We start from the raw sequence: 23929 nt of genomic DNA, 5'->3' as shown, positions 1-23929 counted from the left end.
AAGGCACCGGGTTGACCTCAATGCTTTCCACATTGTATTCATCTCCAGTCACTTCTACTTGGCCTTTATAGATCTTATCCATGGAGATAAGCCTGGAGAAGCCTGCAGGCCAGCAGCAGGCCAGTACAATATGCTGCAGCATAACTTGTCAGGCCAACCTTCACACCACACTTGGGGAGTTCATGAGCATAAGCTGTATAAACTATCATGTCTCCTTCTATATGGGCATAAACAATCTGACAAATGAGATCTCTGTTGGTTACATGAACTATTATTCTGTATTTAGGTGTGTTGTACTTATTTTTATCCTGAATTACCAAGCGTTTCCGGGCATAGTAATCAGTTTTACCCTCTCGTTTTCTTCTAAATTTCACCTGGTATCTCTTGAAGTAAGCCTTATTCTTGACAACTTTAACAAACCCCATCCTGTGGAACAGAGACCCGCGTCCGCGGTTCACCACAGACCAGCAGCTAGACTGTTTCTGATGCTTTCTCAGCAGCTGACAATCTAGGTCTTAATGTTAATGTTAATGGACAGGAACCCTCTAAGGCAGAAGCATATGTGGTGGTTCCAGGGATGAAGCTGGACCCTCATGAGGAAGGAAAAGGGGTTCTTCTCTTTTAAGGGGTTATTTCTTTGATAATGCTTTACCCAGGTAAAAAAACTTTTGGGGAATAGCCTGTGGGTATGTGGAATAGTTCCCAGTGTTAGACAATGGGGTTCTCCATGACAGGTAGTAGGAGACAAGAAGCAAAGGGGCCTGGGAATGCCATGTAACAGAAAAGGGGCCTCTGAAAAACTAACAGCTGGCAGTAACTTTCTTTTTCAGTCTTTGTTTTAGTTATGTATCTTTTCAACCTCTTGTTTAATGTAGTGTTCACTTGCGAAGTCCTAGGTAAGTGAAAATCATCTGATTTAAGGATTGTAAATCACCCTCTGCTGCTCAAAGACAGACACAGAGTGGGCAGTGAGGAAGGAGGCAGCTTCACAGATGGGACACCATTTCACACCAAGAAAACGGTGTGGAATACAAGTGTGCAAGGCAGTAGGAGAAAAAAGGAGGGGGCCTGAGTCTGAGAAGCCACGTCCTATTCTAGTTCAAACCAGAGCAGGGCTGAGTTCCTTCCTAGCACAGTAGAAAGCTTTAGGCCCAGAACTAGACGTGTTTAGAGTCAGTAATGAGCTTGTTAAAGTTTTTATTGAGAAGGGGAATTCATGTTTCTGCAAATGTTTTTAATCATTAGAAGATGAAAACTGAGAAAGCCTTAACTGGCTGAGAAGCTCTTGGAGTATGTTAAGCCATGTCATATCCCTGCTCCACAAGAAGGCACTGCTAAATTCTCACAGGAGCATGTGGGCCATGAATAGTTAAAAAGCACTGTTGGAGGGTCCAGCCACAAAGTGCTTCCTGTCCTAACCAAGAGTATGCCATATGTCCCCTATGCAAGCATGCTGGTATTGTGATATGGCAGCACTGCTTAACCAATAAGGTGTAACTAGAATGAGGCAAAACTACTGCTTTTCCTTGTGTTATGATCAAGGGAAAGATAAAATGTGACTGCCTGGTTTTTGAGACATCTTAGAATTCTGAAATTCAAAACCTAGCTCGCTCCAGTAGCTACATTCCTATGAGTTAAAAATAAACACTTCTAAAGACCCTATATACTCTTAGACATTTAAGGTAAGACTCCAGGTTGAAAACCCACTTGCCAACTGTGTCACTGTCGGTTTCATCACCTCCTGTGACCAATGTCAGGTTTGCTTTCAGACCTTTGTGCTTTCCGAACCTTACGTCTCACTCCCCCCTGCTTGCTGCCACCACTCTATGGTGCTGGGAACCACGTCTCTTCAAGACCCACATTTCATCTCAGCTCTCTGTGAAAAGGGCTTGTTAAAGGGTTGCCAGGGGTGGAAATGGGGGTTAACTGTAAATAAACAATAAAGTTCTTTTTTCTTTTTTTTAAGCAGGCTTCACGCCCAGTGCACAGCCCAACACGGGGCCTGAACTCATGACCTGGAGATCAAGACCTGAGCTGAGGTCTAGAGTCGGATGCTTAACTGAGCGACCCAGGTGCTCCAAACAATAAAGCTCTTATTGAGGCAAAATGTTCTATAAGAGGCAATACCTAGGGGGTGAAAGTTTCTTTGAGGTTATGAAAACATTCTAAAGTTGGATAGTGATGATTACACACATCTGTGAATATACTAAAAACCACTAAGTTGTACACTTTAATGGGTGAAAATTATGGTATGTGAATTACATCTCAATAAAATTGTTAAAAATGTTTTTAGGGGCGCCTGGGTGGCTCAGTTGGTTCAGCGCCTGACTCTTGATTTCCGCTCAGGTAATGACCTTGCAGTTCATGAGTTCAAGCCCTGCACTGGGCTCCATGCTGGCAGTGCGGAGCCTACTTGGGATTCTCTCTCTCTCTCTCTCTCTCTCTCTCTCTCTCTCTCTCCCTCTCTCATTGCCCCTCCCCTGCTCATGCTCTCTCTCTCTCTCTCTCTCTCTCTCTCTCTCTCAAAATAAACAGGCTTTAAAAAATGGTGTTTTTTTTAATGTTTATTTTTGAGAGAGAGAGAGAGAGAGAGAGAGAGAGAGAGAGAGAGAGAGAAAGAGAGAATATGAGCGGGGGAGGGGCAGAGAGAGAGGGAGACACAGAATCCAAAGCAGGCTCCACACTCTGAGCTCTGAGCACAGAGCCCAACACGGGGCTCGAACTCACAGACTGCGAGATCATGACCTGAGCCAAAGTCGGATGCTCAACCGACTGAGCCACCCAGTCCCCCCACCCCCCAAATATTTTTATAATGCTGATGACAGCAGAACTGTTATCACTGCAATTCTGAATTCTACACTTTAAATATTTACATTTTCGTTGTAGAAACTATTCTTCAATAGAGGGAAAAAGTTTGGTTAAGTGTGAATAACTGACAGCCCACAATAGATGTCCTCTATTTGTTTCAGCAAAGGACACTGTTTGCCCCTATACTCCAAGTCCAAAGCATATCTGCTCTTTATTTCCCAGTGATTTCTAACCCTGCTGACAACCTGATGCTTCCTCAATGCTTTCTTTATCCTTTTCCCTCTGAGATACTCTTCTCTCCTGGTCTCCCTCTGTGTCACTCATGAGCCCCTCTTGCTCAGTGTGCCTGGCAGAGGCTGGGGGGGGGGGGCCAGGCCCCACTTTTCTTTCACTAATGACTTCCAAGGCCATGGCTTTGGAATATCTCCTCTGAACTCCAGATCAATATGACCAACTGTCTGGTGGATACACCCATGTGGACCACCCTATACTCCATATACGCCCTATGGAGTATCACCCTATAGTCTCTCACATATACAATTAATCACCAAGTGCTAGATTCTACCTTTAAAGTTTTTACTTTGTTGCTTCCTCTCCAACCCTTCCATAGGCCCTCATTATCTGTACCCTGCTACTATCCAATTGGTCCCTCCTAAATCCATGTTGCACATGGTAAACCTAAATGATCAATAAACAAATGTGGCCATGTCACTCCTTGTCTTTAACGCCTTTAAACCTCACTGCCTAGAGAATTAATCAAAACCTTTAGCTGTACTGAAAATTTGCAGATACTACAAGATGGCTCACTCAGCACCCAGTCCCACCTCCTTGTAGCTGGACTTTCTTACTATAGAGGCTTAGAAATGAAAAGCTATATTCCCCAGATTCCCTTGCAGCTCACTTCTGTATAAGATCTAGTTTGTTACTAGCAGATGCTCCCATACCAAATCTGGGGCAGAAGTAAATAAGCAATGTGAGAAGGTGACTGTGCTAGAGGGTCTTTGACCAAGTATGGCAGTAGAAGCATCCAGTTCTGTAGCACCTGTGCAGAGGTTTTCAAGTCACATGGGATAGCTGGGCTCATCTACAGCTGTTCTGTTCCTTGCTGACAGCACCTTAGCTTGATTCACTGGCTCTCCCACAGATTTTGTGAGCTACCCAGTCAGTATCTTATAATAAACCCTTTCTTGACTATGAGGGTAGATAAAAAGTGGACTCTGTTGTCTGCAACTAAGAACCCCAGTGGACACATCTAATATTCAGTGCCTTCTAAGACGCAGTCCCTACCAATTCTCCCATGACTTCCTATCTTTTTTTTTTTTTAAATTTCCCATCTTATACCTTATAATCTAAGATTGCAGTTTCCAGTCTCTGACTTTGCTCATGCTTCTCCTCTTGCTTTGAAGTTTCTGCCCATCTTTCTTCTCTTGATCTCAGAGTTACCCTTCAATATTTAGCTCTACTGGATCACCAAGTTGTCTGAATGGTTCTCTACTAAGTCCCACAGAACTTGGCAATACTAGCTTCATACACATTGCTCACTAAAGGAAATGGTCTGTGTGTCGTAACAGGGACCAAATGTTATCTCTGTAACCTTTAAGCCTACCCACACAGTGCTCCGCACAAAGCAGGTGCTCAAAAAAACCTGTGGACCTAAATCTTCTTTAATCCCTGACTCTTACTCATAGTTAACCTTAAGCTTTTTCCTGCCTTTCTACTTTCACTGAGATCATAAGGGTCCGAAATTTAACTCTCTTCATCTAAACTTTCATCTCACCTGTTAATAACTCTTCAGTAACCATCAAAGCATTATAGGATGCCCCAACGTGAGCTCCAACTAAGCACAGTCAAAGGAATGGTCTTGTTTCCTCCTAGACCCTTACTCACCACCACCATGAATAAACCCATCTTACTGCTTACCATCTTTAACATCCAACTTTTTTTTTTTTTTTTGAGCAGCAGGCAAAAGTTTATTAGAGTATAAGACCAGAAAGGAAGAAAAGTAGAAAGCTCTCAGAAAGGGGACATTCGAAAGTGAATGTCCTTAACATCCAACTAATTTTTGACTGTCTTCACCCTCAAGGCAGGGAGGAGGCAAATTGATTACGGTGATACACAATGCTGGTTACCAACTAAAAAAGCCACTCTTCCCTTTCTTCCTTGCCATCAGAACCATGATTTTGTTTGGATATTTACTTTCCACTGGCTTGTAAGGTGACCACTCCCAGCTTCAGAAGGGTAAATCACGGTAATTCTCAATGCCCTATCTAGTGACTAGAGACAGGTATAAGCATGTGATCCAACCCTGGCCTGCTGACCCTGAAGAGCATGGTGCTGCAGAAGCTTCTGGAAAAGGTCACATTCCCTAAAAAGGGTAAAGCATGTGCAGAAATGTTCCCCACCTACGCTGTTTGTTGTATTTATAAGGAATGCTTGGAACTGCTGCAGCCATCTTGTGACCACAAAGATAACGTGGACAGGAAGAAGGTAAGCAAGTAGAAAGATGGGAGCATCTGGGTGCTTCTTAAGAAAGTCACGGACTCAGCCAACGCTAGAACTGGCCTACAACTGTCTTCAGATTATATGAGATAAATACATGTTCCCATCTAGACCACTTTTAGTTGAGTATTCTTTTATCTACACATGGATACATTCTATAGCAATATATTGCTATATTCTTCTGTGTAACAGTCAAGCTGTTCCTCCCATCCCTTTCATCACAATCCTTGAAAGAAGCCTGGGAATCCCAGCTGATCACTAGCCTTTCTTTATTTTCCTTATCTAGCGGCATCCATCATGTCTCTTCTAGGCTGCCTTTCCTTCCAACTATAAACACATGACCATCGTGTTAAAAACATACAAGAATGTCAGCAAATCTACTCCAGTGAGCATGGACTGCTCCATTTCTGAAGTTCACCCAATAGCCTATTTGTTGGGTAGTCTCTTGTTCCTCCATCTTTCTCCTTGTCTTATCCCAAGATTGTTCTTCCACCTTCTCAAGACCTAGAGTTCCTTGACCCCACCACCTTTCCCTAGTGTTCCAAATGTTACTCCGTTTCTCTACTGAACCTCTAGCACACGGCTGACTACTTGAAGCAGCCCCTTTGTCTGAATACCACAACTTCTCTGCATATTACCAATCCTAGGGTACAGCTAGAGAAAAATCACACAACTGAGGCCGCACACATCAATGGTTTCCATCCTGGCCCCTCAGTGCAGCTAGACATGCCCTTTTTTTTTCTTTTCAGTATTCTTTCTTACTGATCTCAGAAGCTACTCTAAAACTTTCATTACTCTAATGTCACAGTCCAATCCCCTTTTTTCCACCAGATAACCAGAACTTGACTTCTTAGAAAACAGATGGGGGGCACCAGGTGGCTCAGTCGGTTAAGCATCTGACTCCTGATTTTGGCTGAGGTCATGATCTCATGGTTCATGACTTTGAGCCCCACATTGGGCTCTGTGCTGACAATGCAGAGCCTGCTTGGGACTCTCTCTCTCCCTCTCTCTCTGCCTCAACCCTGCTCGCATGCTCTCTCTCTCAAAATAAATAAACTTAAATACCCACATCTACAAACCATCTCTATCTATTCAATATTCTCCTTTACCATCAATCTCAGGGGAACAAATGCCGTTTTTCATGTTCAATGCTAATCTCTCCATCAGTATTCTTTAAAAAAATTTTTTTATATTTATTTTTGAGTGAGAGAGACAGAGACAGAACGTGGGCAGGGGAGGGGCAGAGAGACAGGGAGACACAGAATCAGAAGCAGACTCCAGGTTCTGAGCTGTCAGCACAGAGCCTGATGCAGGGCTCGAACTCATGAGCCGTGAGATCATGACCTGAGCCGAAGTCGGCTTAACCAAGTGAGCCACCCAGACGCCCCCCATTTTAGCCATTTTTAAGTGTACGGTTCTGTGGTATTAAGTTTATTTTCACTGCTGGACAACTATTACCACCATCCACCTCCAGAACTTTTTCATCTTTCTCAACTGAAACTCTCTACTCATTAAACAATTCCCCATTCCCCTCTCACCTCAGCCCGTGGCAACCACCACTCTACATTCTGTCTCTATGAATTTGACCACTGCAGGTACCTTGTGTAAGTGGAATCAGAAAATATTTGTCCTTTTGTGGCCAGCTTCTTTCACTCAGTATAATGTCTTCAGAATTGTAATGTGTCAGAATTTCCTCCTTTTTTTGAGACTGAATAATACTCCACTGTATGTATATACATTGTACTTATCTATTCATCCACTGATGGACACTTGGGTTGCTTCCACCTTTTGGGTACTGTGATTAATGCTGCTGTGAACTGTGGTGTGCAAATTCTATCACTGTTCTCTTCGCACATCCTGCTTCGGTAGTCAGGTTTGCTCTTGCTAGCTTGCTCTTTCTCAAACCTTCTTTCTCAAACCTTCTTTACTGGTTCCTCACAGCCCACAAAATGTACTCAAGTCTCTTAAACCATTTCTGTAAACATTCTCTAAATCACCACTAAAAAATCCCCTCCCAGTTTCAGCTCTTCCCTCACAGCTAACCAGACTTACCTGGTGTCAGATATTCTTGCCCTGTTCTCCCATACTTTTACTAAAGATAACAAGACCTGCTTTTGTTCTTAGTCATCTGAATAAGTTCAATAAAGGATTCACGGACTCTTATAGAAAAGTACACATTTAGATTCAGATTTTTGCATGGGAAATCTCTGGGAATGATGACAGGGTAAACATAAGAATACACATGAAACTACCTGGTCTTTAAAAAGAATTTTTCGTGGGAATGCAAGCTGGTGCAGCCACTCTGGAAAACAGTATGGAGGTTCCTCAAAAAACTAAAAATAGAACTACCCTACGACCCAGCAATTGCACTACTAGGTATTTATCCAAGGGATACAGGAGTGCTGTTTTGAAGGGACACATGCACCCCCATGTTTATAGCAGCACTATCGACATAGCCAAAGTATGGAATGAGCCCAAATGTCCATCGATGGATGAATGGATAAAGAAGATGTGGTATGTATATATACAATGAGTATTACTCGGCAATCAAAAAGAATGAAATCTTGCCATTTGCAACTACGTGCATGGAACTGGAGGGTATTATGCTAAGTGAAATTAGTCAGTCAGAGAAAGGCAAAAATCAAATGACTTCACTCATATGAGGACTTTAAGGGAAGGGAAACAAAAATAATATAAAAACAGGGAGGGGGACAAAACAGAAGAGACTCATAAATCTGGAGAACAAACAGGGTTACTGGAGGGGTTGTGGGAGGGGGGGATGGGCTACATGGGTAAGGGGCACTAAGGAATCTACTCCTGAAATCATTGTTGCATTATATGCTAACTAATTTGGATGTAAATCAAAATAAATAAATAAATAAATAAATAAATAAATAAATAAATAAATAAATAAAACAAGTTAAATTAAAAAAAAAAAAGAATTTTTCAGTGTCTTAAAAAAATTAGACTCCTTAGGGACAACTTGCCATCACAAATACTCCTTCTAATGTGCAGCTGGGAAGGAGCCAGTAATGGTAGCCAACAGTCATTCAAGGTAATAATGAGAAAAGCTCAAGTTCCTTACATTGATGAATGAAGCATTGATGTAATCAGAATCTGGAACTCCTTCAACTGGTGTCAGATGGACTCTAGAATGATCATCTAGAAAAAAAATTTAACGTTTCAGTTAACGATACAACCAGGCCGGTTGAGACATCTGTGCCTATGTGCACAGAGACACACATGTATTAAGATGTCAATGCAGCACTGTTTATAACAGCAAAAATTTAGACACATCTCAGCTATTATTCAGAGACTAGTTAAATAAATTAAGATATATTCACAACATGCAACAGTAAGCAGTTGATAAAAAGGAAAGTGAATGCTTCTGTTTCTTGACAGATGAACTGCCAATATACACCATTAAAAGAAAAAAGTCAGAACAATGTAACCAGGATACCAATTATATTTAAAAAAAAATTATGTAATATGCATATGTTCATATATTAATAAGAAAACTTCAGTATCTATAAAGGCCTAGTATAGTGATCTCTATTATAGTATGTACCCAAAAATACACCAGAAATTTTTTTAAAGGATATTTTTTGAAAAGGCAATTATAAAAACAAAGCACAGTTCAACATTTTGCTCTCCCATCCCACTGGATTATACACACCCCATTTTGGAGACCACTGGCCTAGACAAATGTCTGTTAGGTTATAAATCAACTGACTAGCAATGACTAACTCTGGGAAGGGGTTAATGAAGAGAACTCTGTATTAGGATTTCATTGCGATAAGCACTACAAAAACCTGTAACAACCACATACTTCCTATCCGGTCCTGGTGAAATTGCTCCTCTTGACCCAGAAACTTGAGGCCTATGGGCAAGCTCCTCATTGAACTTGATGAGCACCTGGGGTCACTCTGGGGTCCACAAAGGCTCTCCCAGCCCAAAGGTTTGACCCTACTCTTATTACCAGCTCTCCTATGATCAACCACGAGATTCTTTCCATCCTCAAAAAATCTGGCTAGAGATGCAGTTTCAGATTATACGCCAGGAAACTCTACGAACACTCACAAGGCAAGATGTTGACATATCGATTTTTTTCCTTGTTTTCCTCCTTGGAGGCAGCTTCACAGGTGGCTTGGATAGGACAAGCAGGGAGAGCCTGAAAGGTTAAGAGAAATTACAGGAAGTTACTAACAGGGATAAATACCAAACATGCCAAATGCTGCACTATCCCCCAACCTGACAGCAAGTTGTACCCTTACTTGGGGGAAAAAGATGGGCCCAGGGAATACTTGCAGCCTAACACAGAGAGTGTACCACTCCTCTAAATATAGCCTGCAAGCTCCTTAGAGTTTAACACCAAGAATCCCCAGGGGGCAGAATACCCTTTCTGTTACTGAAAGTGCAGCATGCTCTTTATATGATTACTGAGTGGTTAGGGATCTGTTACAATGCTGGGTCAAAATGGACCACCCCTGTAAACAGGAATGGGGACAGAACTGAAGGGGCCATTTATCCCCAGGTTAACCAACATGCAAAGATGAGAAGCATCTCAGAGTGAACCACACAGGAGGGGTCTGGATGGTCAGCTGAGTTAAGCCCTCTCTAGGGACCTGAAGGGTATGACAGCCCCGTCTCCCGTACCACGTGGCAAGAAAGCAAGGACAAGCAGATGGGTGGGAGGGCACTCACATGGACACAGCAGTTAGGAAGCAGAGGATTTGGGTTAAGTGACACTGAATCTGCACCATTTTAGCACTGGGAAGTGTGTGGGTAGAAATAAATGGTTTGACATGAGACAGTCTGGATTGTATGAACTTGAGAAAATCTGTTAAACTTTCTAGAACATTTCCTCATCTGTACAACTGGGCTAATGATATCTGCCACATGAGGAGTAAATACCATAATCTCATGTCTGGCACAGAATAAGCATTCAATAAATTAGTTTTACAGGAGTGGGAAGCTAAGTTTTATTAATTGAATTGCTTTCTTCTTACATGCTCCATATATTCAAAATTCAGAAAGCAAAAAAAGAAAGTTTCAAATTCCAACCTAGATAACCTTTCTGACAAATGATTTGGAAATATGTTTTATGAGCCTTAAAAGTATCCATACTCTTGACCTAGCAACTCTACTTCTGAGAATCTAGCCTGAGGAAATAAAAATCTTTGCTCAAATTATTTACTTTATCATTGTTTGGAACGACCCAAAACTGAAAACAACCTCAGTTTTCAACAGTAGGGGAACAGTTAAGTAAATCATGGTTCATGTACTACTTTTCATTTATTTTTTTTTGACAGATATACATTATGTACCTATTAGGTGCTGGGATAAATACAGAGCCAACAGTGGTGAATCAGTCATATACACAGTCCTTCTTCTCAAGGACAGTACAAACTTGTGAAAGACATTAAACAAATAAAACAAATAAATATAAATTACATACCATGATAAGTACAATGAAAGAACAGAATGTTACTACAGAAAGTATCAGGAAGCCTAAGAAATACCCAAATTTAGATTAAGGGTGGGTCTCGATGAGGAAGGAGAAGTGTGGAAAGTAGTATTCTAGGCACAGAGACCAACATCTGTGATGACCCAGAGGCAGGAGAAGGCCTGGCTGTGTGAGGCGAATGAAAGGCTAGTGAGGGTATTCGGTAGACAACGTGGAATGTGGTTGGTGAGGACGGCAAGAGGAAGTGGAGGGGAGAAGCTTGGCAAGGATAGTATGTACAATTCCATGTAGGTCCTTGAACAGAGGGTTTGAATTTTATTTTCAGTGTATGAGAAAACCATGTAAGGCTCTTCAACTGTACTCCAACTTACATGTTAAAGAATCACTCTGGCTGCTATGTGGAAAAGGGACCAGTGGGAAGGCAAGAATGGGAGCATGAAGATGATGGTACAAGGAAAGATGCATCTGACACATATTCTGGAGTTAGAATTAGAGATGGGAAGGTGGGTTGGGAAGAGAGACTGGAATAAAGGATGACTCTCAGGTTTCTAGCTCTGAATATCAAAGAAGTGTACCATTAAATAAAAGAAATGCCAGCCTAAACGCAACAAATTTTTCCAGACAGATGCAAAAGCTTTAAGAAGAGAACAAATACACTTCCCAGGAACAAGCAAGATCACAGTAGGAGAAACTAAAGTGGGAGACCCTAACAGAAGTCAGGGTCTCATAGTCTACCTGCCTTCACTCGCTCATGAGAATTTCCTTTCAGAGTTAAAGTCCTGCAGGTTCTGCATGTCATTTTACGGAGAGAGGCATTTCCTTAGACCCTGCGCTGCCAATACCTAAAGGGGAAAAGGGAGTTTCCTGGGCTGGACTCTTGCACATGGAACAGAGACCTGACTGAAGACTGGAATTTCCCAGTTCACCCCCGGTTTGCCTTCTCTTCTTCCAGACAGGTTAGATGTCCATAGGTTTCCACCCTGCTACAGGGCAGGATGAGATACAAGTCTTCATGACAAGCCAGAGACATTATTTTTCCGTACACCCCTTGTCTAAAATGATGTAGAGCACAAGTAGTGACAGCAAGACTCTTGAAAATAGGCCTCAGGGGTCGGTTAGGACAATGACCACACCTTATAGTCCAATCAGCATTCCCAGCTTCCCATAGTGACGATGCAGGAAAACTAGGTCTCCAGCAAGGCTGAGACCCCTAAAAGGAAAGTTAGGGAGAAACAGGCACCATTGTTTGGCAAGAGAAAAGAAAGGGCCTGACCCAGAGAACTTGGTGCTACATGCAATGGGTCACACTGAAGAATCCAGGGCAGGGGTGAAAACAAGGTGGGGGGGGGGGTGGCGGGGAACTCTATACTTTCAGTTTCTACTCTGAAAAACCTAGTTCACAGAGCGAGGCACAAGCATCTGAACCAGAAGGCTACCAGATGTTAAAATCTCTAGAAACACTAGGTGGCATCAAAGACCATGTCATCCCTTGCTTAAGCTCTTTCTGGAAGCCAGGCTATGAATGAAATCATTTTTTTTTAATGTCAAGTTTTTTTAAAAAAAATTGTTTTTGGGGCGCCTGGGTGGCGCAGTCGGTTGAGCGTCCGACTTCAGCCAGGTCACGATCTCACGGTCTGTGAGTTCGAGCCCCGCGTCGGGCTCTGGGCTGATGGCTCAGAGCCTGGAGCCTGTTTCCAATTCTGTGTCTCCCTCTCTCTCTGCCCCTCCCCTGTTCATGCTCTGTCTCTCTCTGTCCCAAAAAAAATAAAATAAACGTTGAAAAAAAAAATTGTTTTCAACTTTTATATTTATAAAAAAGGATATCCATTGCACAATTTAAGTCTATTTATTTATTTTCTAGAGAGAGAAAGAGAGCAAGCAGGGGAGGAGCAGAGAGAGAATCCCAAGAAAGCTCCTCACTATCAGCCCAGAGCCTGATGTTGGGCTTGAACTCACAAACCCTGAGATCATGACCTGAGTCGACAACAAGAGTCAGATGCTTAACCCACTGAGCCACCCAGGCGCCCCTCCATCACACAATTGAACTTAGAAGTTCTCTTTGGGCCCTTCCTCTTCATATCCTCTTCCTTTTCCTCCCACAAGTAAATGCAGAATTTTGTGTTTACCATCACCTTACTTTATTTGTATCCCACACATTCTGTATCTTTGAACATTTTATATTTTTTTGTTCAGTCTTTTTTTTTTTTAAATAAAAATGGAATCATAATCAAGGGGTGACCTTTTCTCTTGCCCAACATTATATTCTGAAGATTCACTCAGGTTGCTCCAGGTAGCCAAAGTTCATTCACTTCAACTACCTTGTAGCACTCCATTTTGAGACCACACCATTTATTTATCCATTCTACTACTGATGAATATTTGGGTTGTTTACAGTTAACAATCCTGCTTTGAGCACTAATTTGTATGTGTTTCCTCGTGCACATGTGCAAGAGTTTCAGGTATGAGTATCTTTAATCTTACCAGATAAGGCCAAACTGTTTTTTGAGATAGTGGTACCAATTTACACTCCCAAAAGCAATGTGAAGTGTTTTAGTTTTTCTGTATCTTCACCAACATTTGCTGTCAGACTTTAAATATAGCAAATGTAGGTTTAATTTACATTTCCTTGATTATTAATGAGGTTCACCATCTTTCCATAGTTTCCTGGTCAACAGCATTCCCTCAAGTGTTTCCCCTACTTTTCGACTGGATTGCTTATTTATTTTCTTATTTATTTGTGGGAGTTCTTTATATATTCTAGATACGCATCCTTTGTCAGGACAAGGGTTACAAACATATTTTACAAAGTTGTGGCCTGTGCTTTCGTTTTCTTTGTCATATCTATTTATGGACAGAAGTTTTGCATTTTAATGTAGTCAAGTTTATCAATGTTTCCCTTTATCAACATTTTAAATCGTAAATCCTTTTTCACTGTGAGTTCATAAGTATACTTCCCTCCATTACTATCTCTATGTTTCATTGTTTTTGTCTTTTAAATTACAGTGTCTATGCCAACTGGGACCAATTTTTTGTTTGGTATGAAACAAGAATTCAACTTCATTTATTCCAAAGGGTTACTCAACTGTCCCAGCACTACTCATTGTAAAGACCATCCTTTAAACTGCCATGGTATTTCTGCCATAAATAAGTTTCCACTCATACATGAATCTGCTTTGGGGCTCTCTATTTTGTTCCAGTGGTCAATCCGTCTATCCCAGTGCCAATACAAAACTATCTTAATTAATTTTGTAATAACTCTTTATATCTGGTAAGGCAGGTCTCCTCACCTTGTTCTTCTTCTTCAGGAATGTCTTGGCTATTCTTGAATCTTTTCTCCTCCATATAAATTTTAGAATCAGCTTGTCAAGTTCCACAAAAAACCTGTTGGGATTTTTATGGGAATTGCATTGAATCTATATATCAGTCTGGGGAGAATTGACATCTTTACAATATTGAGTCTTCTAATTCACTGATCTTAACTCTTCACTGTTTAGGCTTTTCCTTTAATGCTTTCAAACATTTTTATAATTTTCTCCAAAGATTCTGTAAAATTTTGTTAAATTTATTCCTTTTGGATGCTACTGTAAATGACATATTTTAAAAATTATTTGATTTTCTGATTGTGGCTTATGTGTAGAAATTCATTAATTTTTTATGCTGTTTTTGTATCTATCAACCTTGCTAAAATAACTTATTAATTCTAATAATTTAGCTGATGGGTATTTGGATTTCTCCAAGGACAATTATTCTCTTCTGCAAAAACACGTATTTTGTTTCTTCTTCTCTAATCCTTAATGCCTTTCATTTTTTTTCTTGCCTCACTGTGCTGCCTAAGATCTCCAGATGGTTGCTGGGTCTCATTCTCTTCTAAATCTGAATCCCCTTGCAAACACTCTCACCCAAGCAAGAGTCATCAGTGCCTAAGGACTCTGACACGACAGGGTATCTACCTCCTTTTAAGGCAGTTCATCTCATTGCAACAATTCTGGTTAGGAGGACCCAACACCCAGACACACGTTTCTTTTGTATTTACCTTGCACTGACTAGTGGAAAACTCAGAGGTCAGCTGGAGCCTTCTCTGTCCCTTGGACACCCCAAACCCCCAATTCCCTGGACTCTGAATTCCAAAGCCCCTGACACATTTCCTGTCGATGCCTATAGGTTTCTGACTCTGATTCATTTATTTAGAGACAACTCGGTCAATGTACAGGCTATTCTGCCTTCCTCTTACTCAGATGCCACACAGTTCTGTTGCCAGATCACACACACATGCTTCTCTACTTGGAAGTCCAAGAGTTAAGCTGTCTCTATAAGGATGTAGATAGAGTCCTGAGTTGGAGCAGGGAGGGTGTCACATCCTGCTTGCAATGTGACATGGCAGATCCAGACCATCTCACTGTCTCTACTCTTCTCTCTCTTCTCTGTCACTTTTCCTCTCAGAAGCTAACTAAATTTTGTCTTTTTCTTTTAAGCCTTGAACATGCTTCAGGGACCTCAGTAAGTGGCTTTTCAGAGTGTTTCTTTTAGATAAATTCAATGCTTCTAAGACAAATGCTGGTCAATTTAAAACGTCCAGCTTATACCTCTAGGACGAAGGCCATCGCCTAGAACTTTCAGCCGTTGTTGGGTTTCATAGAAATGCTACACACTCTCCTTTTAGCCTCAAATATCTGAAAACAGCTGTCATGTCCTATGCTTATTATCCCTTCAGCTGTTCACCTCCATGGTCCAATTTTTCTCCACAACAATTTCCCATTTGGTGATATTCCTTTCCAAAGAGACTGGATCACAAGACTCCTGGGCACAGTTCAAGCTGGGACATCAACTTTTATTCCACATGTTATATATCCATTAAAGTATAGTGGATATTATGCTAAAGCTAAGCTCCATTAGTTTCATTTTATTAAAATGAAAATATTAAAAAACTCTACTTTTTAAAATGTTATGAAAAGAATATGCTTATTAAAAAAGTCAAATAATTCAGTAAAAAGTGAAAGTTCCCTATCATGTCTCTCCTATATTCTACCCTCCTTGTAGTTAACCACTGCTCATAGCTCACAGTATTTTTCCAGACTTTAAAAAGTATTTTGGGGGGCAAATGGCTGGCTCAGTCAGTAGAACATGTAACTCTTGATCTTGGGGTCATGAGTGTAGAGATCTTGGGTGTAGAGATTATTTAAAAAAATAAAATCTTTAGGGGATGCCTTGGTGGCTCAGTCGGTAAGGCATCTGACTCTTGATCTCAGCTCAAGTCTTGATCTCAGGATCATGAGTTCAAGCCCACATTGGGCTCCATGCTGGGTGTGAAGCCTACTTAAAAAAAAGATAAAACCTTTAAAAAGTAAGAAGTATTTTTTAAAAATGGGATTATACCATGTATAGTCCTCTGCAATGTGTTTTGTCCCATAACAATGACTTAGAAATCTAGGTCAAGACATTTATTTTTTATTATTTTTAATTTTATTTATTTTTTTAAAAAGTTTATTTCTTTTGGGTTGGGGGGAGTATGCATGCACTCGTGTGAGCAGGGGAGGAGCTGAGAGAGGAGAGAGAGAGAATCCCAAGCAGGCTCAATGTTGTCCGCGTGGAACCCGATGCAGGGCTTGAACTCATGACCCTGAGATCACGACCTGAGCTGAGGAGAAGAGTCGGACACTCAACTGACTGAGTCACCCAGGTGCCCCTCTTTTTTTAATCTTTATTTTAAGTAAGCTCCACACCCAATATGGGGCCTAAACTCATGACACTGAGATCAAGAGTCGCATGCCCTACTAAGTGAGCCAGCCAGACACTCCTAGAATTTCATAATAGATGCAAGAAATAATTTAGCCATTCTGCTATTTGACAGATATTTGCCTTTCATTTTATTTTCTTTGCTATTATAAATAATGCTGTAATGAACAACCTTGTACAAATACATGTTTGGTTTTCTGTTAGAGTCCCAGAAGTTAGGTCAGATAGTATAAACATTTAAAATTTGATTGATATTGCCAAATCATCCTCCACTGCTATCCCAATTTAAACTCGCTCTACCCGTGCATAAGAGTATCTGTATCCCAATACCTTTGCCCATACTTCATCAATCTTCTTAAATTTTCAAATCCAACAGGCCCAAAATAATGGTTAGTTTTAATCTGGATTTCCTTGACTACTATATGTAGTTGAGCTTTTCATATGTTTATAGACCATTTGGTTTCTTTCTAGGAACTATTAACTTTTCTACTGCACTGTTTACTTTTTTCTCACAGGTTTATAGAAGCTCTTTATGTATTATGAAAAATTCTCTACCTGCGGCAAACCGTTTCTAACAGTTGGCCATTTTATGGCATCATTTTTCATAGGAACATTTAATATTTTAATATATTTATTATCTTTCAATCTATTCCACTGTGGATTCTGAATCTTGTGCTTTGCTTAAAAAGGCCTTCCTCACCCCATGATCATATCATTCTGACAGTAGACACAAGCTGGTATGTTTGCCCTACGTGTTACTCCTTCTCTTTCCAGCCAGGGCTGACTGATGTGGGCACAGTCACACCTGAGCTGCACTGTGCCAGACCAGATTCTCAGGACTGTGATACCAAGAAAGGAGCAGAGGCTTCCCTAGAGAGCCCCAGAGCCACCAGGATAGGGCTTGTTCTGCCCCAGGGCTAGTAGTCCACATCAGCTTTTGATTCTGCCAGCTTCCCCAGCTTGATGCTTCCCAATTAATGCTTTGGGTTTTTGTTGTTGCTTAATTTGGTTGAGTTGACTTCTGTTTTTAAACAAAAAACCTTAACTGACTTAGCAGTTTAGTATTAGACAGGGCAGTGGTGGAGAGACCGAGGGGGGAAATGAGGGCGATGTACCCCTGATCACTGGGTTCAGATGAAGGGAAAGGAAATGTCAACCAAGTTACAGGATGAGAAAGAGCAAGTCACCCATAGTTCCCGACTTCAGTTACTGCTTGCAATCGCCTGGGATATTTTCTCACTGGTGGTAAAGATGTGGAAGAATCCCAATTAAAAGGAAATGAGAAACATTAAAACCAAGGTGTGGGGTAACTTCCGACACTATTACATAATAAGAAAAAGCCCAGCTCCAACATCAAATGTTTATGTCCAAAGACAGCACAAAACTTAGGGCCTTTCTATGACTGTGCCATGCATTTTGGTGAACCAAATGTTAAGATTTCAGTATTTTGCTGATTGCTGAATGTTAATGCTAATGGAATTTACATCTTTCCTGGGTGGCTCATGTGAAAGACAGGGCCTTAAGTGAGACAGTGAAAATGATGCCGAAACAGAGGAGTTGGGAGAAAGCCAACTTCTAAAAATCTTTATTATGCTCTCCACTGCACCCTACTTTTATGAGGAAGAAAACTGCCCCATAACTCAGCTCTCATCGCTCATGGATAGCCAGGATACAAGCACAACACAATTTGGAGGTTAAAATACATAAATAAAAAGAAAAGAAAAGAGCTAATACTTAGAGGAAACTGCAGGAATTCATGGAGTTGGATCATCAAAAATCACATAGGAACAGTTGTTGATACAGATTTTAGAGATTTCAGACCAAGGAGGGAAGAGCATCATTCTTGGATAAGGCCAAATTTCTAATTTCAAATTATAATATGGTTAAGTGAACTTCTGCAGGTAGTGTAACAGCTCAGGAGACTGGCCACAAAATGGCAGGCTAGGTTGGCCAGTGGAAACCTGGACTGCATGCTAAATCCAGCTAAGTAACAATGAAAAGCCAGAAAGCCTTTGGCACAAAGTGTGGGATATCAGTGCTACAGGGGCTCCCAGAGGCTCAACCTTCTGAGTGACACCTTCACTGTGTCCCTGATAGGATAACATTTGCCTTCCCAGAGAGTGCACGTGTGTATGGAAAGCACTGGAATCTTTCAGAAGTGCTTTCCAGTCTTTACCAGAGTGAGATGCTGGTGGAAGGGACTGGCTTCAAAACGAGATTCGTGATGTTAGTGGGATGGAAGGAGCCTCAGAGGCCATAGTCACCAGGGCTCTGACATCTCTAGTTGTGGATAAATCATTGTGAGGCTCCTAATAATAAAAATGGGAGGCAGCTAGCCTAGGTCAGTGAAGGGGGACTGCCTAGAGCACTAAGGTACAGAAAGGGCTCCTTTGCACCCAACTCCTGGCCTGGGTCAGTTCACGATCCAGAACCCTTCAGTGTTAGGCATATGTAAGGAAGAACTCTGCCCCATAACATCATCACTCATATACCATGAACTTCCTCTTCACCTTCCCTTAAGAATCTACAGCCACCTACCATGGTAGCTCCCCGGGGTAGAGAGAAATACACTGTTTGGGATCTATTAGGTTCTGGCCTTGAGCTAACTAATTCCTGGGAACCCAGAATGTCACTATTTTATGCTAGTTAGAATGGACCCTTTGCAGGCCAGGAGATGGAAAGAGTTTTGGCCCAAACTGCACTTACATTAGGAACTACCTATTTTTCCCCAATGTATGGTTGGAACAGCTATCTAGAGAAAGTGATAGAATACCCACACTGGTCTCTTAATCCAATGGATAAGGAGGACCATTAAAATAGCAAGAGCAAATGCAAGCTTTGCCAAAAGGCTAAGTCTCTAGGTGAGTTACAGAGGTCTGAACTGCTACAGAAGATTATAAGTTGCAGGAAAATGAGATACTACATCTCCATGTGTGAGTTTAGTGATGGCATGAAGCGAGTGCTCAGTTAACTACTAGTATTAGCTATTCTGATGCTTCCTATTACCACCTCCCCACATGCAAACTACAAAATAAACTAGCATAAAAGACTGGCAGTGTTTAAGGATGTCAGATTATAATATACGAATCGTGTAGAGATGCCGATTTACAGGTGCTTTTCCAGATGCACTCTCCTTTCTACAAGTTAGCATAACTGCTGGAATATAGCTATTGACTAATAGCTGTTTTTTCCTCTACTGTGCACAAAGACTACATGAAGCAGTTCCCATTCTCATGGCAGGAGCAGCCTCAGGGATTAATCATCTTGACCTCTCTCTGATGTGATCTGGTTCATGAGGATTTTGTCTGTTTCACAGGGCATCACCCTGACAACTATGCTGATGACATCAAGCTCACGGGACTTGAAGGTATTATGTACCTTAGCTGTTCAGGCTGGACATAAAAAATATGGCCTGCCACTTCTGCCAAATTTTCTGAAAGCCAAAGACCTGTGGCATGTCAGGATATCCCCTCCAACATAAAGGACAAGTTGCTGCTCCTTGCCCATCCCCCTCCCTCCTTAGGAATGACTGATGCATGCTGAGCCATTTTAGATTTTGAAGACAGCCTATACCACAGGCATGCTGGTGTCTTGTTCTGATTCATTTATTGAGTGATCTGAAAAGAGAGAAGGCTCTTTAGCTAACCCAGGCCACAAAGAAATTGGTTCTGGTTGATTCTGTGGGGCCCTAACTGTCTGTGCTTAAGGCTGAGCAGAAAAATCATAATGAAAAAGTTTAGGATTTGGGGACAAAACCATGATCCTGTCAGCAAGTTTAGCTGGGTTGCTAGCTTAGCATCGGGCTCTGGTAGAGAATTTAAGCCTGACCATGGGTAACTAGATATTCAAGTGACTTCAGCTGCCCATTATCAGCTAAGTACTATATGACTTAATAAGCCACAAATTTAAACATGTCCAACAAAATTCTACCACCAGATGGAAGTGATGTGCACAGAATACCTGCCACCTAGCCACTCTAGACACACCTAACTTCCCAATGATATCAATAGTTAACAGAAGAAAAAAGTCCAGCCTAGTGCACAAATGGCTCTGTGAGACATTCTGGCCCATTCTGGAAGTGGACTAATACGGGATAATCTACTTAAGGGATGTTCTGAATGAGTACAGAAGAGAAATCCTTCCAGGAAACAGAACTTCAAGCAAGGTATCACACTACCTCACTGGAGGTCAGGATCTAAGCCGATCCCTGGGTGGTGGACAACTGGAACAAGAAAGACAGGAAATATTTATGCTTCACCTGTATGCTCACCAGATAGCATTCACCGTTAAAAACCCAAGAGATGCTGCTCGGCCCTTTCCTCCACTACCTGCGGTGCTAGCCCAATGAACCCATGAACACAGTGGCCATGGTAGCATGGCAATTGGCTCTCACCACAATATCTGTTTAAATCTGCCTACCACGCCTCTAGGAATACCACCTCCATCCAGGGATTTACTGGAATGTTTTATCTCAGGCAATATTCCTCCAAACAAAAAACTCATTTCACAGAAAAAGACATTTGGCCATGAGGTCACAAACCCTATTACCTAGAAGCAGTGGGCACTATAGATTATGAAACAGTAGAGTGCCTATTTGGGACCTAGCTATGGTATTCAGGCTGGGTGCTATCTTCAGGGATGAGGTAAATGTTCCCAATCAATAATGAGCACTACACAATGCCATTTTTCCAATAGCCAAAAAAGAGTCCAAGTTACTCCATTAACTCTTGCCCGGTAAATGGTCTCCTGCTTTAACTCTTGCCTCTTTCCTATCTATTCTCCACATCATTGCTAATGATTTTCTCAGAGTGCAAAGCTGCTCACATCACTCTCCACTCCTCTAAGCCCTTCAGTGATAAAACAGATATGAGTGGGTGACTCACCCACCCAATAACCATTCTTCCCTTCCCCCTTGCTACTATGGCTTCCATTCTGTGGGCTTGTCTGCCTAACCCTGACACGACACAGGAAAAATCTGGACTGATCTCAGTCAGTTGCAGTGAGCCTAATTCTCCCTTGCTTGTGACTGATTTAAGAAAGAGCATGTGACAAGGGAAGTCTTCAGAAGCTCTTGGGAAAGTTTTCTTCACTGATAAAAGGAGACACACAGGAAGAAACAGTCATCCTTTTCCCACTGGACCTTGTTATACCTCCATGTGGCACTTAGAACTGAGGAAGACGTTTTGGCAACATGAGGGGAGTCAGCCTAGAAGACAAAGCTGACACATGGCTGAGTGGGAAGATGTGAAGGAGACTGAGAGTTTAACAATGCCCCAGTTGATGAATTAGCCAACTCTGGAACTGTTTCTCTCTGTCCATCCCCCTCTCTCTAATCATTACTACCTTTCGTCAATCGATCAGCACCTCGGCTCTTAACAACTGCTGCAGCCCCTAACTGTACTCCCTGCATCCATTCTGGTCTCCCTATGGGCTCTTCTCTATTTAGCTGCCAGAATGATTTTTCTCAAAATATAAATCTGGTTGGTCCATGGCTTTCTCTTCTCTCATCACAATCCACAACATCTACAGCCTGGCCCAGTTGCCTTACACAGTTTCATATCTTACCACTTCCCCAAGTCTCTGCCCTTTAGTCACACACAGCCCTTCTTTATTTTTTGGATGCGCTCTTCCCTTACCCACGCTTACTAGTGATAGCTTGGCTCCTGCTATTTCCAGTGCCTGGAATATTTCCCACACCACTTTTACCAATGCCCTCGCCTATGATTAGGTCTCAATTAAAACATAATTTCTTCAAGGAAGTTCTGAACTGGAATCAGAACTGGTGGCTGGGAATATCAACTGGTAGATCCACAAACATGTTCAGCTTCCTTAAGGGAGTTACAAAAAAAAGTACAAATCTAAATACCCCAAATGAGGCCTGTGCTCAGCAGTCTTTCATGGTCTTCATTTCTATACTGATTTATTCCTATTGTCTATTGCTTAAGACACTCTGCGACCCCTGTTCCAGACTCTAAAAGGCCACCTCTTAATATAGGCTCCTACAACTATGCACCAGTCCTTCATGTCTTATATTACTGTCTGAATTTATATATTTTTGTTCTTATTTATGGGGGTTTTCCTAGTGGACAGTGAGTTCCCTGAGTGCAGGGACTGGATCTGTTTTTGCTCCCCAGCAAATCCTTGGTGCCTCACACATATTAGATGCTTGGTAAGTATTTATTAAACAAACAAAGTAACAGATGCGATGATGGATGGATGGATGGATGGGTAGATGAGAGAGGTGAGGCAAATCTTATTTCATTTCCTGTCTATGATCACATAGGAAAGGAGTCAGATGAGCCTGGCAGAAAATTTCTCACCTCTTAACCCGTTAGAAACCTGTTTTCTACCCCGTGACTCAAAAGGCCTGACCTTCGGTCTGCCTTCCTCCCTGCTGACACACCAGCCTCGGCAAAGAACTCACATTGAATTCCTCTCTGAAGAGCTTATTGTCATCAGCCATTCTCCGGTTAATCTCCTCTTCCAGCTTGTCCACGGGTAGGGGTGGATACTTCCTGTTGGTGCTTGGAGACCTGGCCAGAAGTGGCACACTCTGGGGTTCTGCAGTATACAAGGGGGAAGGTTGGTCAGGTGCTCTGGAGTCCCAGCCCTTCTCTGGAGACTAAACTGGGTGTTCTATCTCATGCACCAGGCCTCCAAAAACCAGGAATGCTTTCTTCAAGTCTTCCCCCTCCCTGCCCTTTTAGGATGGGAAACCCCTAATTTCTTGATTTTCTTCTCCACGAAGGTTCCCCATGTCATTAAGGGGGGCCTTACCCACATCCTCAGTGCGGCCATTGGATAAGCGGAAAGAATTGGAATGGCTCCCAGCTTGTTTGTATTTCTTAAACCTAATGAGAAAATGTTCATAGTGAAAAAGCAAGCATAGAGTCAGGAGAGACCAATCACTAGCTTTATGTTTCCATGTATCAATTCAGCATCCTAAATCTCCTTTACCAAATAAACATGTTCTTTTAGAGACAGGTCCTGCACATGCTGAGGCAGCTCCATTCCAGGGTGATCGAGTGCCTCAGGATGTTCCTGCTCATCCTCAGCACACTAGAATCCAACCCAGGTGCCATAACAGTATATTCTGGCTTGTATGGCTCCTCTGTGTGGCTCCAGTTCCAGGACTCACTGGAGATGACAGCCGCACCAGGTGGAGAAGGGGTAAGTGAGTAGAATACAGTGGAGGGGAGATAAGAATATCCCTATTAAGCTAAAATGCTGGTATTTCCCCGGTGCAATCAGGGAGAAGCCCGGAGCTTCAGACTGGGTGGGCACAGGTCTGGCTACAAGTCTCCTGCAGAATGGTGGAGACACATGACAAATTGTAGGGGTGTGTAAGGTTCCCTTCTCTTTATCCCTGCAAAAGAACAGAGGGAGCACAGAGCAGCTTAAGCCAAAGATAAGGGCAGAGTT

The 23929-nt window shown here is 42.0% G+C and overlaps 1 protein-coding gene and 1 long non-coding RNA gene across 7 annotated transcripts in view; one reads left to right on the top strand and one right to left on the bottom strand.

Moving 5' to 3' along the window:
• The window catches only part of PTPRA (protein tyrosine phosphatase receptor type A), a 160973-nt gene that overhangs the window by 27706 nt on the left and 109338 nt on the right, over window positions 1-23929 (bottom strand). For 5 of the 6 annotated variants that reach the window (XM_043602749.1, XM_043602751.1, XM_043602748.1 and 2 more), the window contains 4 exons: window positions 23285-23358; window positions 22932-23068; window positions 9388-9478; window positions 8393-8469 (listed from right to left, as the gene is read on the bottom strand). In XM_043602749.1, the coding sequence (XP_043458684.1) occupies window positions 8393-8469; window positions 9388-9478; window positions 22932-23068; window positions 23285-23358 (379 nt within the window). Of the gene's footprint in view, window positions 1-8392; window positions 8470-9387; window positions 9479-14061; window positions 14156-22931; window positions 23069-23284; window positions 23359-23929 lie in introns of all 6 variants that reach the window. The other variant, XM_043602753.1, reaches the window with a different exon arrangement.
• LOC122496492 lies at window positions 297-19390 on the top strand. Its single transcript, XR_006300829.1, has 3 exons — window positions 297-445; window positions 18627-18633; window positions 19380-19390. It is a non-coding gene; the product is annotated as an uncharacterized LOC122496492 (long non-coding RNA).

The sequence above is a fragment of the Prionailurus bengalensis genome, chromosome A3 (genome assembly GCF_016509475.1).
Source record: "Prionailurus bengalensis isolate Pbe53 chromosome A3, Fcat_Pben_1.1_paternal_pri, whole genome shotgun sequence".
In the NCBI taxonomy this organism is placed as follows: Eukaryota; Metazoa; Chordata; class Mammalia; order Carnivora; family Felidae; genus Prionailurus; species Prionailurus bengalensis.
Note: the sequence above shows the minus strand (reverse complement) of the source record. Positions and strands in the feature narration are given on the sequence as shown.